This window comes from Sphaeramia orbicularis, chromosome 13 (assembly GCF_902148855.1).
Source record: "Sphaeramia orbicularis chromosome 13, fSphaOr1.1, whole genome shotgun sequence".
Classification (NCBI taxonomy): Eukaryota; Metazoa; Chordata; class Actinopteri; order Kurtiformes; family Apogonidae; genus Sphaeramia; species Sphaeramia orbicularis.
In genome coordinates, this window is record NC_043969.1 from 1982669 (window position 1) to 2000836 (window position 18168).

An 18168-nucleotide genomic window follows, 5' to 3' on the forward strand; every position below is an offset into this window, starting at 1 on the left:
TTCACTGTAATTCAGGTGAGTAATCACAGAAAGACTAATGGATTCATGATGCTTTGGCTATAACTCAGGTTTTACAGATTTGATGAAAAATTGGTGATGAACGTCATACGCAGCTTTAAACTGTCTTGAAATAACTGTAACTGGTAAACTTGTAAAATACTGCAGATGCTCTTTACAGCTCTGGTGTCAGTGACATAATATATGTGTATGCTTCAAATGTGGATTTAATGTGTCTGACTCATGCAGTTACTCTGTTTCGGTTGCTGGGTAAAAATACTCTAATTGGAATGACTGAATGTCCACATCTCCACTACATATGCTGACAATCACCAAGAACCAGAATCACCAAAACTACTGCAGTAATGGTGTCAGGAAAACGCAGACAGTATGTGACAGTGACGCTGTGTCAGTGACTTGTATTCTTCTTCGTTCTCCCTTCAGTGGAGTATCACTTCCTTCTGCACTGAAAACCAATGACTTTCACCTTTCCTTCACTGCGGTCTTGGACTTTTCACTGTACAGAATGATGTGAAAATACTGATGATGTGGGACATGCTGACCTTATTCAGGTTTTTCAGGAGCATTCTTTGGAAATGTCTGCAGCGCATGAACTTTTGCCTATTTACATTCAACTCTGTGCATTGGACACAACTCAAACAGCTTATTCCAGTGTTTTTCAACCTTGGGGTCGGGACCCCATGTGGGGTCACCTGGAATTCAAATGGGGTCGCCTGAAATTTCCTAGTAAATAATAAAAAAAAACAACAACTTACTAATAAAAATATATGGTGAATTTATAGAGACAATCCCAATCCATAACAGACATGACAAACTGTGGTTGTGAAACTGCAGCACTGTGGTTCTGTTTGTGTGTCAAATGTTCACTGTGGTCAGTTTCAGATGCTGCAGCTCTTTCATAATTCATAGTTTCAGTTCTTGTTTGTTCAGTATTAATTGTCCTCCTTGTAAATCACAGCTGGACTGACTGGACAGATCCTGACCAAGGAAAAGAGAATTCTCCCTTTGTGCAGTAATCTACACCTGGATTTACTGCCTTCGTCCATAATAATATACATTATATAGACTAAATGTCCTCTAAAATTAATGTTTATTTGGAACATCGTATAGGAAACTATTACATGATCAAAAACAAATTAATTTTAGCAAAAAAAAAAAGTCTCCATTTTGAATGTCTGGGGTCGCCAGAAATTTGTGATGTTAAAATGGGGTCATGAGCCAAAAAAGGTTGGAAACCACTGGCTTATACTTTGCAAGCCTGAGCTAGAGATGCATCCCCGAAAAACCATTTTAACATTATCAAACACTTGGATATGAACAAGATTTTAGAAACGAGAAAAATAACACAATATTAACCTTTTCAAGAAAATGGGTGAAGAAATGAAAGATGAAGGTCGTGTCGACACAGTCCAACAAGTCACCACCCACAAAAAAAAAACAACTGAACATCCACACTTTTATGGAAATGGTAATATTGATGGAATAATCATTTTGATTACAACATCAATTGATTTCGTGTGAGTAAAGGCATAAACAGAGCATTTATGTAAACATAGCAAGTGATGTTATAGTCTCATTAAAAAGTGTTAAACTGACAATAAGGAAACAATTTGTGGAAAAAAAATTCATTTTCAAATAATCAGACAGAATCAATGTATTTCAAAAATATTCTACAATATGACTGAATTATACAACAGACCTGAGTCAATCCAACTCATCCAGTACAGCTGAAAAAATTTCAATAGAGGAAGAAACTGATCAAGATAAAACAGTTATTTAAACAAACTGAAGAAATGAGTTTAAGATGAAGGATGTAAAGCAGTTATTTATTTATACATTTGATAATTTACAGAAAGAATGATGTTTCTTCTCCCACAAACAGAACAGTGTAGCAAACAAGGTTCTAATAGGTTTGGATTTTTCATTCTAGTTTAGTTTTATTTAGTTTGGACTTTTTTTCTCTAATTCAGTTCGTTTTAATTCGTTTTAAAGCAGGTTTGCTAGTTTTTATTAGTTTTCATTTTCTTCTAAATGCTTAGTTTTAGTTTTTGTAATATCTTTTCTCTTCTTCTCTGTCGTTGTATTCAAATAAATCCCACACAGGACTCTGCTGCTTTCTCTCAACTTTAGTCTCCATGTTTCCAGGTAGAGTGGGGACCAGAAGACGACTGGAAACCACAAGTATCATATGGTGCCGCTAGCTGAAATTGCTAAAGCAAAATAAATTGATTTTGTATCAATCTGACACTGACAAAGACGAAAATGAAGGGAATTTTATCCATCATTTTTATCCGTTTCTGTTAGTTTTGTAAACACACAATACAGTTTCAGTTAGTTATCGTTTTTTTTCTTTTAATAACAGTTTTTATTTATTTCAGTTAACGAAAATGTTTTTCCAATTCTAGTTTTCATCATTTCGTTAGTTTTCGTTAACGATAATAACTTTGGTAGCAAACAGTGCATCTACAAATGTGGTTTCACAGACTGATCTCTGAAAGAAGAATGAAAGACAGCAAAGAGAGGGAATAGAGGGAAGGAGAGCAGCAGAGGGAGGTGAAGAGTGTGACTGTGGCAGCCCTCCCCAGGGGGACTCTGGGATAGCTTGTCTGAAGCCATCCCATCAATGGGCGGGCTCATTAGGTTCATAACCTCTCAGATCAGTGGCGGGGCCTGCTGTCAGATTACGTTGAGTGCCTGGCCAGTGATAAGGGCGAGTAATGAGGACAGAGCGAGTTAGAGGCCAGGCGAAGCCCAGATGACGCCCAGACCAGACCAGACCAGACCAGACCAGGAGGTGTGGACAGCGCCAAGTCCAAGACCTACCATTCACATGTGCAGAAAATGAAGAAATAAATGTACACTCACAGTTAATGAAAACTTTGAGACCGTATTTTTCGACATAATTTTTATTTTGAAACCCTAAACTGGAATTTTTTTTATATGAATCATTTGTTTAGGATATTGGCATACAGAAACACAAATCTAAAGTTTCAAGAATAATTTCAAAACAAAAAACTGAACAAAAGAAAATGGCACCTGCCAAACACAGAGTCACAACAGTCAGTACGGGTATGGCCTCCGTTAGCTTCGATGCAGGCGGCGGTCCGTTGGCGCGTGCTTCGGACTAGGTGTGGTGTTGTGGCGTTCAGCCAGGTTTGTGATTGTGGGTTGGGAACAGCCCATCCATAGGCCTGGCTATATGACTGGAGCTCAAAGCGGCCTCCACCATACCCAGTGGTATGTTCACGTGATAGACGCGGCATGATGCCGTTCACTGGACTAACACTGGAGGCCTTTTTTGGGCCTTTATATAGGCCTTCCAAACCAATCCTCAGATTGTGCACAGACCCACTGAGTATCTGCTCAGTGTGTATTTGGTCCACTTTTGCAAAGAGGCTAACCCAGGTGCAATGAACCGCAACAACATGACAACTCATCATTATCTGAACTACCCCAGCACTAAGGCATCAAGAAATCCACTATGAAGAATTACAACCCCCCTACAAGTAGAAATATGCAGACATTTCTACCTCAAAGTTTCTACTGACTGTCAGTATATTTCTAATCGTGCATTTTAGAATACCTGATCAGGAACGGGAAGGCAGTTGAGGACTCCATTTTCCCGTGGGAATATCTTATATGACAGTCTTTCATTTATCAGGTCTGAGTACTAATGGGTCTATTTTGAATCAGCATCCCTGTGGTAGATTACAAGCTCATTCTAGTCTTAAACACTTTCAATTCCATTGTAATCTTATGGTAATTTCCTTCAAACACTTCATTAGTGTCATATCCTACTATATAACACACATTCTGTGTCCCATCGATGTTGCAGCACAGGAGGGCGTTTGTACAGGTTTTCCTCAGCCTTCACAGACCTGATCGCCACCAAACTCACCAAATGAATACAAACATTACCTGACTATCTACTAGGCACAATTTTATGTCCGTATTCAAATGTTGTGAGGTATGCTGGGAGATTTTAGCCTGTCTCTACTTTGAATTCTTCATCCCTGCTGGCATACTCCATTTTCGGAAGTGGTTCTGCTGCCATTCATGAAATTTCTCCTGCTAGCAGACGGTGCTCCAATGTGAAGGCTGCAGTTCACTACCGCTGGACGAATGTAATCATGCTTGACAGGACAAACATCTTCCCTTCATGCCTCACATGTCGGCTCAGATTATTACCTGCACAATGCATGATTAAATGGTAGTTTACAAATGGATAGTGGTGGCAGACAGGTTCTACTTATCATGCTATCGTACAATGGCACCACGGGTACAATGCTGCTAGTATGTGTAACAAGGGGAAAGGAAGAGTGTGTCACAAGATTGACTTTCATGAGGGAGGCCAAAGTTTCTGTCCAAACAGAATCCTTAAAACTAAGGTTGAATATTCTCAAAGCGTGAGTTAAACCACAACCAAAGCTCTAGTCATATAATTTATAAGGGACCATGAATTATATTAAATATGAATGATGAGCTATGATACCTTGTAACACAGTTAGACTTAAACCAGTGTTCGAGGTTCGGTTCATTTTAATCTGCTGTCCCATCGTTGTTAACACTTCCACACAGAGATAGAACACACAACATGTCAGCACCATGTTTAACAAACTAAATACTTATTTATGTGGAGCAGTCTAGAGTCAGAAGTCATAATACAGAGTTAAATAGATTTTAGTAGATTTTTTAATTGGACTTAAAAGCTACTGATAGCACCAGAGCTCTTTATGTCATTTCTTCATTGTTTGGCTTTCCCACAGACAGCTGAATTCCCATAGGCTGTGTGATGGAAGGGTGCAATAGTCTGTTATAGAAGACGGAGTTTTCTAATGTTTTTATTATGTTAGCACTAGACATAAACAGCCAACTCAGTTACCAGAGAAAATTGTTGCTATTGCATATTTGTACCAACATTTCCCCTATAGGCTGTAAATGAGTGGGTGCTGGTGTTGGTGTTTCATGAACAGGAGCCTTTTTTTATTGTCAGAAAATGTAATGTCATCCCTGAATTTTTCTATAAAACAAAGTGCTGATAATTTTCTAATCCTAAAGGAATGCTACCAGTGCCCAAACCTAACCACAAAAATCATATCATTTGTTATAAATGAATGCCATTTTTAGACATATGGTTAAAAAGTGGTATTAGCAGGTAAAGCTTTATAACATTATGCCCTTCATCTAAAATGGTGGTATGTCCAATCCAAGCCACCTTTATTTGTAAAGCACTTTAAAACAACCGCAGTGGACCAAAGTGCTGTACAGAAGAATAATTAAAACCAAAATAGAAGAATAAAATACAGAATAGATTCAAAGACACAGAAACTATACAAAAAAGAAAAAAGTGCTATACAGAAGAATAAATAAAACCCAAATAAAAAGAATAAAATACAAGAATAGATTAAAAAGCCATACAATTAAAAAAAACTAAATAAATAAATAAATAAATAAAATAGATAAATAAGAACAACAGAATAAAGATAGTAACTTCAAACATCTCACATGGTTCCAAAAAGCCAAGGAGAAAAAATGGGTTTTAAGACGGGATTTAAAAACAGACAGAGGAGGCCTGTCTGATATGGAGAGGCAGATGGTTCCATAGTTCAGCAGCTGAGTATGAGTATATTTTTGTTGTAAGACTACAGATATGCAGGGTTTACAGAAATGTAGCAGTTGCAACACTTGATTCTGGTCAGTGGGTTGAAGTACATGTAGTAAATGATGTCTGAAGAATAATTCGTGTCTGAGGAAAAGTCCTTTCCAAGCACGTATCAGTTGAAGCAGGTAATCACGTCTGAATGTTTTTTGTTGAGATGAAAGCAAATGCTTTCTTCTTGAGCTGGTTCTGATCTGAGGCAGGTTTCTGTGATCGCTGCGTTCAGAGTGTCACCCAGGAGTCGACAGTATCACCCTCAGACAGCAGCCAGACAGCCAAGCAGACAAAGGTCAACACAGAGCCTCTGGTGAACCAGCCAATAGCTAATCTCTGTCTCCAACCTGCCTCAGCAACAGAGGCATGTGAGCGTAGGGCCGTTTGCTGTTTGACCCCAGCCCGGCTCCTGGTGCCCCGCTCAACCTTTGCCTCTCTTTGGGAGCCCCCTGGAGGAGAAGGCTCCTCAGGAGAGTGTCTGTTGAAGGAGGAGGGGAGCCGAGGTGAAAAGCTTGATGCTCATCGGCCCTGACAGAGCTGGACTAGTGATGACCCTGCCCCACTGTTGCTTCTGCTTCACTGGGCACAGCACTAGGCTGTGGTAAGCAGACTGATGCTAGTGAGCCGACCTGCAGCCACCCAAACAACCAGAACACTGAGCATGCTCAACACATGCTACCTGCTGTACTGATACTCAGCCTCATATCGAGTGTGATGGAGAAGACCGGTTGATAAAAACACTCCACTGAATTGATAAGGTTCAGTTTTGTGAAAAATGGCCGGGGTGGGTGGTACAGTGAAGGGCAGGTGATACAAACAGGCAATTAAAAGAAATCTGAAAAAGTGTCTTAGTAAGGTGGATCAGAATCAGAATAACAACACTTTATTAATCCTAGGGGAAACTGTTGTTGTAACTTACTAATGTCCATCAATTTAACTCATTCTGAATGAAAATAAAGTTCTGTAAGCAGTGGTCAGTCGACGCCTTTTTATTTGCTACAGTTTTTATTTCTGTGAGGGTGTGAAGGCTGCCAGGGGGAAAAATGCAAACATTTGAAAATACACACTTTCCTTCTGCAGCTGCCTCCTCTCAGTCCAAATCAACAGACTAAATATAGATCAGTGTTTTTCAACCTTGGGGTCAGGACCCCATGTGGGGTCGCCTGGAATTTCTAGTAATTGATAAAAATCAAAACTTACTAATAAAAAATATATGGTGAGTTGAGAGAGACAATCCCAATCCATAAAAGACATGACAAACTGTGAAGCTGAAACTGAAGCACTGTGGTTCTGTTTCTGTGTCAAATGTTCATTGTGGTCAGTTTCAGATGCTGCAGCTCTTTCATGATTCATAGTTTGAGTTCTTGTTTGTTCAGTATTAATTGTCAGCCTTGTAAATCCCAGCTGGACTGACTATACATATCCTGACCAAGGAAAATCCAATTCTCCCTTTGTGCAGTAATCTACACCTGGATTTACTGCCTCTGTCCATAATAATATACATTATATAGAATAAATGTCGTCTAAAATTAACATTTATTTGCAACATAGTATAGCAAACTATTATATGATCAAAAACAAATTAATTTTTTAGCCAAAAAAAAAAAGTCTCCATTTTGAATGTCTGGGGTCACCAGAAATTTGTGATGTTAAAATGGGGTCAGGAGCCAAAAAAGGTTGGAAACCACTGATATAGATGAACCTGATATTGTTTTGTGCTGCTATGGAAAAGTGGAAAAGCATTTTTCTAAGCTTCAATGGTGAGACCTGTAGTAGAGCGGTAGAATCACATCTAGGATGCAGCGGACAGAATTCAATTAGTGATTGATACTTACAGCTGTCAATCATGTTTTTAACCCCCTCGAAATACCTGTGATGAGACAAAATATGGATTAAATATTCTACAGTCCAAAAATGCAGGAAAGGAGTAGATGCAGAAGTCTCATGTCCCCTCAGACCACTTGAATTTAACAACCTGATAAATATTTCACTGAACCGCCTTTGGCTTTGGTTGCAGGACACACCCACTGTGGCACTGTTTATGCTATTTATTATGCAATGCTTTTGCAATTGCACAATATATTTCACAACATTTATTTCCATTCATACTTGTGTTATTTTCTTCTTTTTTTTTTTTTTTTTTGCCAAGATATTTTTTTGATAATAGAAGGTCTTCTCCAACTCATCCCAATAATTCTTAATGTGGTTCAGGTCTGGACTGGTTGGCCAGTGTGTGAAAATGATGTCTCATGCTCCCAAAACCAATCTTTCACAATCTGAGTTTGATCAGTCCTGGCATTGCCCAGTCTTTTTGCTCCCTTGCAAAATTTAATCTATTCATTGCATCACTTAAAGAACTTGTTGCAGCGAAAACATATGAATCACTGTAGTAATTACCCAGTGGGAGGCTGCTACCTATTTGTTTGGGTAAATCCAGACATGGACTATTTTGACAGGCTGTGTATAATATGTTAAGGGAATTATAGAATTTTTTGCTCTGTGATGTTAAAAAAAACAAAAAACAAAAAACAAAAAAACTACTGTAGCTTTAATGCTATGATAGAAAAATTCTCGAAGACAGAATCTCTGGATTCTCATATCAGAAAGCCAGGAGTCCAGTGCATACAGCAGCTGACTGACTGGCTCAAAGGACTGTCCGTTTCTTATACAGAGTAAAAAACTGTCACAGCCAACAGTAATCAGAACAATATTTGCATGTGTGTGTAGCGTGAATGTTGTGACTTCGTCTTACAGAAATAATTCCTGCTCTGGGCTCAGGCGCTTCTGGGGACAGATCAACAACGAAGAGTCATTATAAACATGTGGCACATACACAGCACGATTCATAATGCATTTTTCCATCAGGCTTGTTTAGTGGGGTAATGTTGCAAGGAGAAACTAAGTTGAACATCCAGCCCTAAAACTTCATTAACACTGCAATTATTTAACTGTAATATGTTTAACTGCAATATATGTTTGCCAGATTTCAGTATGTTTTTTTTTTTTTTTAATGTATGTTATGTTGTGTATATTATTCATCACTACCTTCCATCTGATATGATGTGCAGTAAACATTAATCAACAACACTATAAAGTGTATGTAATTCTTTAATGCAAAATCTGGACAAATGTAAAGTCCACAGTTCAGTCATAAGCAAAAGAACTGTTCAGAAATGAAACATACTTGAAGAAGATGAATTACAAATTCATGACAAATTAAAGAAAAGCTGGGGGTGGGGTCCTTCTGGATTCACTGAACGGTCAGATGAAGCTAAAATCAGAAGTTATGGTTTTTGGTCCCAGTGTTTCTAGTCACACAGCTCTTGTTGACCTGGGTTCCTTATCACATTTGGTTAAACCGGTCATGTTAAATTTGGTTAAAATGGACCCTGATCTTAAACTCTACTGACAAATTAGTGGTGTGGTCCAGTCTAGTTTCTTTCACTTAAGACAGCTTGCAAAAGTAAAATCAGTTCTGCCCAGGGATCTGTCTGAAACTGTGATCCATGCTTTTGTGACTACTAGACTTGACTATTGTAATGAACTTTATGCAGGTTGAGTGAAAATGCACTTTCTCAACTGCAGCTGGTTCTAAATGCTGCAGGAACACAGAAACATGAACGTATTTCACCAGTTTTAGTTTCACTCCATTAGTTGCCAGTGTGTTTTAGAGCTGATTTTAAAATTCTTCTGTTTGCTTTTAAATGTTTGAATGGCCTTGCCCCCTCCTACCTGTCTGACCTGATCCACCCCTACACCCCCCCTCGTGCTCTCAGGTCAGATCAGCTGCAGCTTGTGGTTCCAAAAACTAAAAAGAAGCTTCATGGGGATCGTGCCTTTTCTGTTGTCGCCCCAAAAGTTGTGGAACCAGTTGCCCTTAGTTGTTGGACAGGCTCAGTCTGTGCCTGTCTTTAAATCACGTCTAAAAACGCACTTTTTCTCTTTGGCTTTTAATCAGTGAGTGACATGTCTGTTTTTTTATGCTGTTTTTATCAGATTTGAATTTGCCTTTGTTTTTATGATGGTTGTATTTTGTTGTTCTTAGCCTGCTTTACACCCTGTGTATCACTAGTTTTACTTATTTAATCCCTTGTTTTATGTTTGGTGTACGGCACTTTGGCCAGCTGTAAAGTTCTTAAAGTGCATTATAAATAAAGTTGGGATGGTATGGTAAACTCATAGCTCTGCTTTGACTGTCACCTGATCTCAACCCAATTGAACACTTATTGGTGCAAACACAACTTATTGAGACATGTTACATTTTTCCTTAAAGGCTTAAAGCACCTATAATGTGGATCTAAACTGTCCAACTTGACATCAACTTATGGAAAACAATTTGATTCTAGTCACAATAAGGGACAACTTGACTCTTAACAGATGTTTTAACAATCTATTATCAAAAAAAGGACCTTAGCTGATAATTCATATCAGAATTTTCATTATAGCAGTCAGTTACTTTCTGGAAGAGCTGACAGATAAGCACAGTCTCCTTGTGCTGCTGTGTAGAAACAACACTGATTGGAGGAATGAAGATGAGGATTCCTTGAAGCAGAACAGGAGCTAATATTGTGACCAGTCTGTACTGGGATATGGTCCAGAGTACTTGTTTATAGACTGTTCATAGTGACATGCCTTAAATGAAATGTGCTGTTTTTTTCATTCTTTTTAGATAATCCTGAACTCCATGCATAAGTACCAGCCCAGACTACACATAGTCAAAGCAGATGAAAACAACGCCTTTGGATCCAAGAACACTGCCTACTGCACACATGTCTTTCATGAGACAGCTTTCATCTCTGTCACATCTTATCAAAATCACAAGGTACAGTAACAAAATATATATAGGCCTATTGGGTGACATGAAAAACAGGGCTTGTTTACATCATGTCTGATGTTTCATACACATGTATGTCAGTGACGTGTGGTCAGGGCAGGCAGACTCTCACCTGTCATCATGAAAAGAAAAAAAAATACAAATAACGATAAAATAAATATTCTATAAACTCATTTTCTGTGTGATTCCAATAAATGTGATTAATTTTCATGTCAAAATTGCAGAATTTCTGCATTTCCTGTTCAAATACAGGGAAGAGAGTTGCGGTGCGGTATCTGTGAGCTGAGGCTCACCTTGGATTGGTTAATCCAAAACAAACTGTGCTTCATCCCATGAAACTAGAGTGTGTGTCTCTGTATATCACCTATAAAATGGTTTCAAACACTGTGATTATATGCCCTGACTTTCCAAAGTCTGGATAATGTATAAAATGTATGTGTGTGTGTAACTTGTTCAGTCTAGTAGATCGATCACAAAACCGCATAAAAAAGGCCCACGGTGAGGCAGAGGGTGCTCCTGAACCCACAGGTTCCACTGCTACTGCACAAAATATAAGTCAAGCGCAGCCGTTCGTTTATTTTTCCTTTTTGCCCCGCCTTAATCTCAAAAAGGAAGATTACATATCCAACATAATTTGGTTGAAAATGAAATTTTGACCTTAAATGAAATATGCGTATGTGTACAGAATGCTGATATGAGATATGAAACACAACCTGTTAACTGTTGCCGGTCAGATACTCTTCATATGTTTGTAGATCTGACTCAGTGCCTCAGAGTCAATGTCTCACCGCACGTCACTGATGTATGTTCACCCTCCATTTGTGAAAATAACGACAACATCCATGATGCAGGAACAACGGTGATATTCATACACAAGTGTGGCTGTAATCAGTATATAAAGCTTTTCATATTTTATAACAAACACAGTGACTGTTGTGTGAATATTAAATAAAAGATTTAAATGGTAGTCCAAAGACTGACCATGTGACTGTTTAGAGGAAAATATTTGATGGTTTGTTCTTTTGACATTTTCCTAGATCACTCAGTTGAAGATAGAAAACAATCCATTTGCCAAAGGATTCCGAGGGAGTGAAGAAGGAGATCTGCGTGTTTCAAGACTACAGGGGTATTTTTTAAAGAAAATCCTTTTTGTTATGTACTATTGAACATTTTTTGGTTAAATTAATCATGTGTACCTGATGTGTAAAACCACTGCATGCACATTCCACAAACATGTGGACATTTTGTACAATAGTTGTTGTCCTGCAGGTTTTAGCCACTCATTCACATCCAAACAGCTTCACTTCAACTGGGATTTTTTTTAAAAAAACACTTTCTAAAGTGCAGATTGTTATACACATGCTTTTTATGTATCAGTAAGCTTTAAGATGGCAGGTGTTTTCCAGCCAAAAGTTTTCATGCTTCTGCATTATTATCTCACAGAAGGTACTCTCAGTTGTGCAGTGGCAAGTTTGGCTTACTCCTTCCATCAGCTATTTGTGTGTGACCATTTTAAAGAACAACGACCTCTGAGCTGCAGCTACACTGACGGTTTGACAAAGATGTGTCTTTTTTATGTAGTAGATTTTTTTGTAGGGGTGATTTTAATACCACGATGCGTTTCTTCATGCATACATATTCCACTAAAACAGCTTCTGTCACTGCGCTGCGTTATTAAGGCATGGTTCTTACGTCTAACCAGAAAACCCACTTAACTTTTATCCTCATTTCAGAACAATAGCAGAAGATACCAGATCCATCTGGAGCACTGGGACAGCGTTAACAAAGCACCGGCTTTACTATCCAGTTTACATCACAACACAGTGGCATTATGTTATGGTACACATTGGGATTTTAAACTCCTTTTTCTTTGTGTTCAGAAGCTTAAACACATTTGTGAATGTTATGTGTAAAAAGTGTTGGCAAACCAACTTATGTCTTACTTTTTTTGCAGTGGTTATTTTTTTTAGCTGCAGTACTGCAAGTGTCCACTAGTGTACCCAGCAGCAAAGCAGAGTGGCTAGTTCTCTTAGCACATCCATGTTTACGGCTAGTAATTGGGTGCTTCTATGAAAATGGTCCTAAAAACAGGACAGAGGAGCTAAAAATTCAAACCAGATGTAGACTAATGTTATGAAGCAAGTTTTAAAGCTCTTTGGGTCTATTTTAAAAATAAATAATTACTGAGATAAAAGAGAAACAATTTTTTGATAAAACACATTTTTATATTATTTTCATATTATTTTATACAAGATTCTGCATGTAACACGAGTGGACGTGATGGGTTACATACAAAACCTGGAATGAGACTGCCAGTTCATGAAAAACCTGAACGTCTGGTGAATTAGAAAAACCACTAGGACCATCAAATTTAACACAATGTCTTTATTTATAGTGGTATAGAAGACCATTTACAGCCATGTTTTCAAGATTAAATGCACGGACACCTAGGTAGTTTTTCATGTCCCAATTTTGCTCCTACTTTTGGCCCCAATATTTTATAAAAAATTCCTTAATTATGGGATGGCTCAGAGTAAGAGTATAATTTTTGTGCATTTATCTGAGGTCCTCATTAGGTACATCCTGGGCAGAAATATGTCTAAATTTCTCCTTTATTATTTGGTCTAAAAAGATGGAAACATGCCAGGTACCAAAATGAACCCAGTTTCATAGAAGCACCCAATTACAAGTTCACAAGTTGTCATTGATGATCCATTTCATGGTACATAAATAAAGATGAAGAAACAGGTGTCACATAATTACAATTACACACAATCAATATTTGATGTATCAATAAGATTCAAAGAGATAGATTCAAAGTGTTTTATTGTCATGTGTAAAGTGAAGAAACAAATTTCCCTTTCCTGTTGCTGTTTCCCTTTGCCGTCCACATTGACTACCAAAAGAATTTGAGATGCATAAAAATAGAAATGTAATAAATTAGCTGTTTAACAGAGTACCTTCTGTGAGATAAATAACACAGACAGGCAGAATTCAACACTATCTACAAACACAGCACATTTGTTTGAGTGATCGCAACTCAAAATACAGAAGAAAATATCTATAAAAATATATGAATGTTTATAGACCTAACCCTGCTTTGCTTCTGTTGCATAGGAAAGAATATCCCGTGATCTCAAAGAACATGGTTCGCCAAAGGCTCATCTCCTCACACAACCACCTAGCAGGGAAGCTAGGAGCAGGAGTTCTGAGTGGGCATCCACAGGTCCTGTCCTCCTATCAGTACGAGACTGGGGTCTCTTTGTCCAATTCAGACCCACAAGATCCGATCTCAAACCACTTCCCTCAGGGCAGAGATCCTAGTCTTCTCTACCACTGCTTCAAACACAGAGGTGTGTATTCAGCCATTAGACCAGTGTTTTCCAACCTTGGGGTCGGGACCTAACGTGGGGTCACCTTAAATTTCTAGTAATTGATAAAAAATTACAAAAAACCCCTTATTAATAAAAAATATATGGTGAGTTGACAGAGACAATCATAAGCCATAAAAGACAAACTGTGAGTGTGAAACTGCAGCACTGTGGTTCTGTTTATCTGTCAAATGTTCATTGTGGTCAGTTTCAGATGCTGCAGCTCTTTCATAATTCATAGTTTCAGTTCTTGTTTGTTCAGTATTAATTGTCCTCCTTGTAAATCACAGCTGGACTGACTGGACAGATCCTGACCAAGGAAAATCACATTCTCCCTTTGTGCAGTAATCTACACCTGGATTTACTGCCTCTGTCCACAATAATAGACATTATATAGACTAAATGTTGTCTAAAATTAATGTTTATTTGCAACATAGTATAGAAAACTATTACATGATCAAAAACAAATTAACCCTTTGATGCATGAATTATGAGAACCTTGGTAAATATTTTTTTCCTGGGTGTTTTTATTTCTCTTTAGGCATGAAAAAAACAATGAGATTGAATTTTTTTTTTTTTTTTAATGAATTAACCCATTTTTCATGGAGTTACAAAAATGTCCACTCATTTGTGTACCATGTGTTTCATTTTTGAAGCAAAGAAACATGTATTTAAAACACAATATCAGAAAATGATAAACTGTGTGAAAACTATGAAACGAAAGCATTTTTGGTGCAGCTAATCTGATGTTTTCTCACCTTTTATCGTACTCTAATTCTAGTTCTTACTCACTTCATGGAGATAATATTTTAAAAAAACTATTTGTTTATGAAAACTGTTAATTACAGTCTAATAACAATTAGCAATTGCTTTACACTCAATCAGGTTACTGCAGATCAGGTTTATCAAGAACGTGAAGTTACAGTAATGGTCTGAATGTCAGTGTATTATGGGATGGTGCATAAGTGTTCACTGTGTCGGCTGATATGGAAGTAAAACAACAAAACCCATGAATATACAAGAGAACAGCTGGAGAATAGATGTCCACTGGAGTGACCACTGTGCATGAAAGGGTTAATTTTAGCAAAAAAACGTCTGGGGTCGCCAGAAATTTGTGATGTTAAAATGGGGTCACGAGACAAAAAAGGCTGGGAACCACTGCGTTAGGCTGTTCTGCTGTTATGTCCTCTTTGGTTTAAAAAGATTAAAAACATGCAGATAACTCTATCACTTCGCAGATAACGCCCGTCACCTGGAGCTAGGGTGCAAGCGTCCATATTTGGAGACATCATCTGCAGTGTCAGAGGAGCATTACTTCCGTTCACCTCCCACTTACGAGTCCCCCCTGTTGTCCCACCCATACTGCACCGAGGCCATCTCCTCCAGAGAAGCGTGTATGTACGGAGGCATGGAAACAGAGTCAGGATCTGGGGCAGCGGACACAGATGACCTGAACAACTCCCCTTCAATAAATTGCAACATGTGGGCCACGATGCAGCCGTACCCCCGTTACAGCATGGACGGCCTCCCCTACCAGCCCTTCACTGCTCACTTCACTAATGCGCCGCCCGTCACCCCCGTTGTACCGCACCCGACGTCCTCCATTGCATCACGGTCACAGGCTGACTTGGGGGTCTACAATTCAGCTACGGTCCAGCGAGGCCTACCCGTCATACCCCCATCGCCCACCCCTACATCCTGCTCTCCAGCTGGATCTAGGGACAGGTCAGCTCATCCGACTCTGTACCACAAGAAGTCAGCGTCACCCCTTCGGCCTCACAGAGATTTCTCAGGCTACCCTTCGCAATCCACATTATCAATCCGGGATCCATCCTATCAGTACCAAGTGGGACTGAGCAGTGCAGGGACTCACTGGACTGACAGCTAATATGGACCATTTGGCCCAAGTCTGAAGTTCACCAAAGCTTCCAAAACCCCCACTGTGGGCTACAGTCATGACAAACACTCATGGTCATTACCAGCTTTCACTCCAAAGCCATTTTAGGACTGTTCCTGTAAGCGAGAGCACATACAACCCTGTATGGCAGGGGTCTCAAACATGCGTCCCGGGGGCCAAATGCGGCCCACCAAAGGTTCCAATCCGGCCAGTGGGATGAATTTGCAAAGTGCTAAAATTCCACAGTCAAGGCTTTGGAACTCATTTTAGTTCAGGTTCCACATACAGACCAATATGATCTACAGTCAAATAAAAACATAATAACCGACGAAAAATAATGACTCCATATTTTCTTCTCGGTTTGATGTGAAAAAAATAATATTAACTCTCCGGTATCCCGTCCAGCAAGGCCCTTACTAAGCACCAAGTGTGCTTTTTTCACACACTTGTGAAATAATATAAAAAAAAAATTTCATACAGTTTGTTTTTAATTCTTTTACACTTATTTGTATTTCGTCAACTTGAGCCGTAAATAAAAATACCAAATACTCAATTACTGTCACATTTTTTAACCCTTTAAATGCCATGTTTGTAATGTAAACAAACCATTTTTTTGGATGCAAAAAACTAAAAAAAAAAAAAAAATTTTTTCAATATACTACATAAAAAGTGGATCACATATTATTTGAGTTTCTCATCCTGGCATATGTCACTGATTAACAGCAACATTGGTTAATTTACATTATTATTTTTGGTGCTAGGTCAAATGTTCAAAAATACTAGCATCTGTCACCAAGTGTGTGTAAAATGCACACCTAAAAATCAAACTATTAAATATTATATATTGATTTATTTTTCTGCTCTAATTTGATTTTATTTTTGTAGATCAAGCTCAGCCCTAATCATACAGATCAAATGGAAGAAATAGTGCATTTTAGGCACACTAGGCAGACAGATGCTAGTCTTGTAAGTTTCTTTTGTTTACAATGTGCAAATTTTAGCTGGTGGCCAGAATTTTAAAGATCATGCAAAAATGAACAAGTTTTGAATTCTAACCTTATTTAAATTGTGAAAAATAATATGAAGTTTTTTAAAACGAAGTGCAAAGTGTGCCTAAAAGGTGCACCTGGATACCAGAGGGTTAAATTATGTCTGTAAATAATGACAACTTCAAATGTTTGTCTTTGATTTAGTGCAAAAAAATAACATTAAATTAAGGAAATATGACATTTACAAACTATCCTGTAACAATAAAATGTGAATAACCTGAACAAATATGAACAACCTGAAATGTCTAAAGAAAATTAAGCACAATTTGAACTCTTTTCTGCCTGTTCCTCAGTGTTTAGTGTCTTTGTAGATCTGATCCATAATGCACATGTAGAAATGATAAGTTGAGGCATAATATCGTTAAAATTGCACTTATTTTTCTTAAGAAATTTCAGTTTTTTTCAGGTTATAGTTTATAAAAGTATTTTCATAATTTAATGGGGTTTTTTTGCACTAAAACAAAGACAAAAATTTAGACCTGTCATTATTTATAGGTTGTTTTTATGCTATTATTTTACTGGTCCGACCCACTTGAGATCAAACTGGGCCAACTGTGGCCCCTGAAAGAAAATGAGTTTGAGAGCCCTGCTGTATAGGGTGAGTGCTAGCTGACCTCCTTTTTACTTATGCAGATGTGTAGCATACTGTATATATGAGGGTGGATTTCTCAGGCTCAGATATAAGGTTTATATTTGGAGAGCACTTAAATATGTCAGGAAAAAGTGAGAGAGGTAGTACTCAGCATGGACAAGTTTCCTGGTCTGTTTTCACAACAGGTCTGTGTCCATATTTTAACCCATAAAGACCCAAACATCCACCACTGACCAAGATCATCTATATAAACTATCATCTACATAAACTCTTTAATCCCTGTTGATCCACTAATCCATGTAAATAATTGGTGTTAAATGCGGTTTGTCATCTTTTCATGGTCATCAAATATGACCCATTTGGATGTTCAGAGGCGCCGTAGTTACCATGGAAACACCGTCATCTTCTACAACACTGATTCAGTAGTAAAACCCATGGAGTTGGATCAGTGACAGTGGCTGGAGACACTCCCTTTATGTTCAGTTCATGAGAGATTTTGCTGAAAAAGTCACTTTTTCCTTGAGTTTTCTCTGTTTTTTGATATAATAATCCTCATCTTTACTCTGAGTTTTTATGAACATCTTATACCAGTGTTTTTCAACCTTGGGGTCGGGACCCCACGTGGGGTCGCTTGGAATTCAAATGGGGTCGCCTGAAATTTCTAGTAAAAAAAACAAAAAAGCAAAAAACCTTACTGATAAAAAATATATAGTGAGTTGAGAGAAACAATCCCAATCCATAAAAGACAAACTGT

General features: G+C 38.2%; 1 protein-coding gene across 2 annotated transcripts in view; it reads left to right on the forward strand.

Moving 5' to 3' along the window:
• Window positions 1-15915, forward strand: part of tbx4 (T-box transcription factor 4) — a 70883-nt gene extending 54968 nt beyond the window's left edge. For both annotated transcript variants that reach the window (XM_030152842.1, XM_030152841.1), the window contains exons 6-9: window positions 10341-10493; window positions 11543-11631; window positions 13623-13858; window positions 15115-15915. In XM_030152842.1, the coding sequence (XP_030008702.1) occupies window positions 10341-10493; window positions 11543-11631; window positions 13623-13858; window positions 15115-15764 (1128 nt within the window). In that variant the 3' untranslated portion in view covers window positions 15765-15915. The remainder of the gene's footprint in view (window positions 1-10340; window positions 10494-11542; window positions 11632-13622; window positions 13859-15114) is intronic.
• The last annotated feature ends 2253 nt before the right edge of the window (window positions 15916-18168 follow it).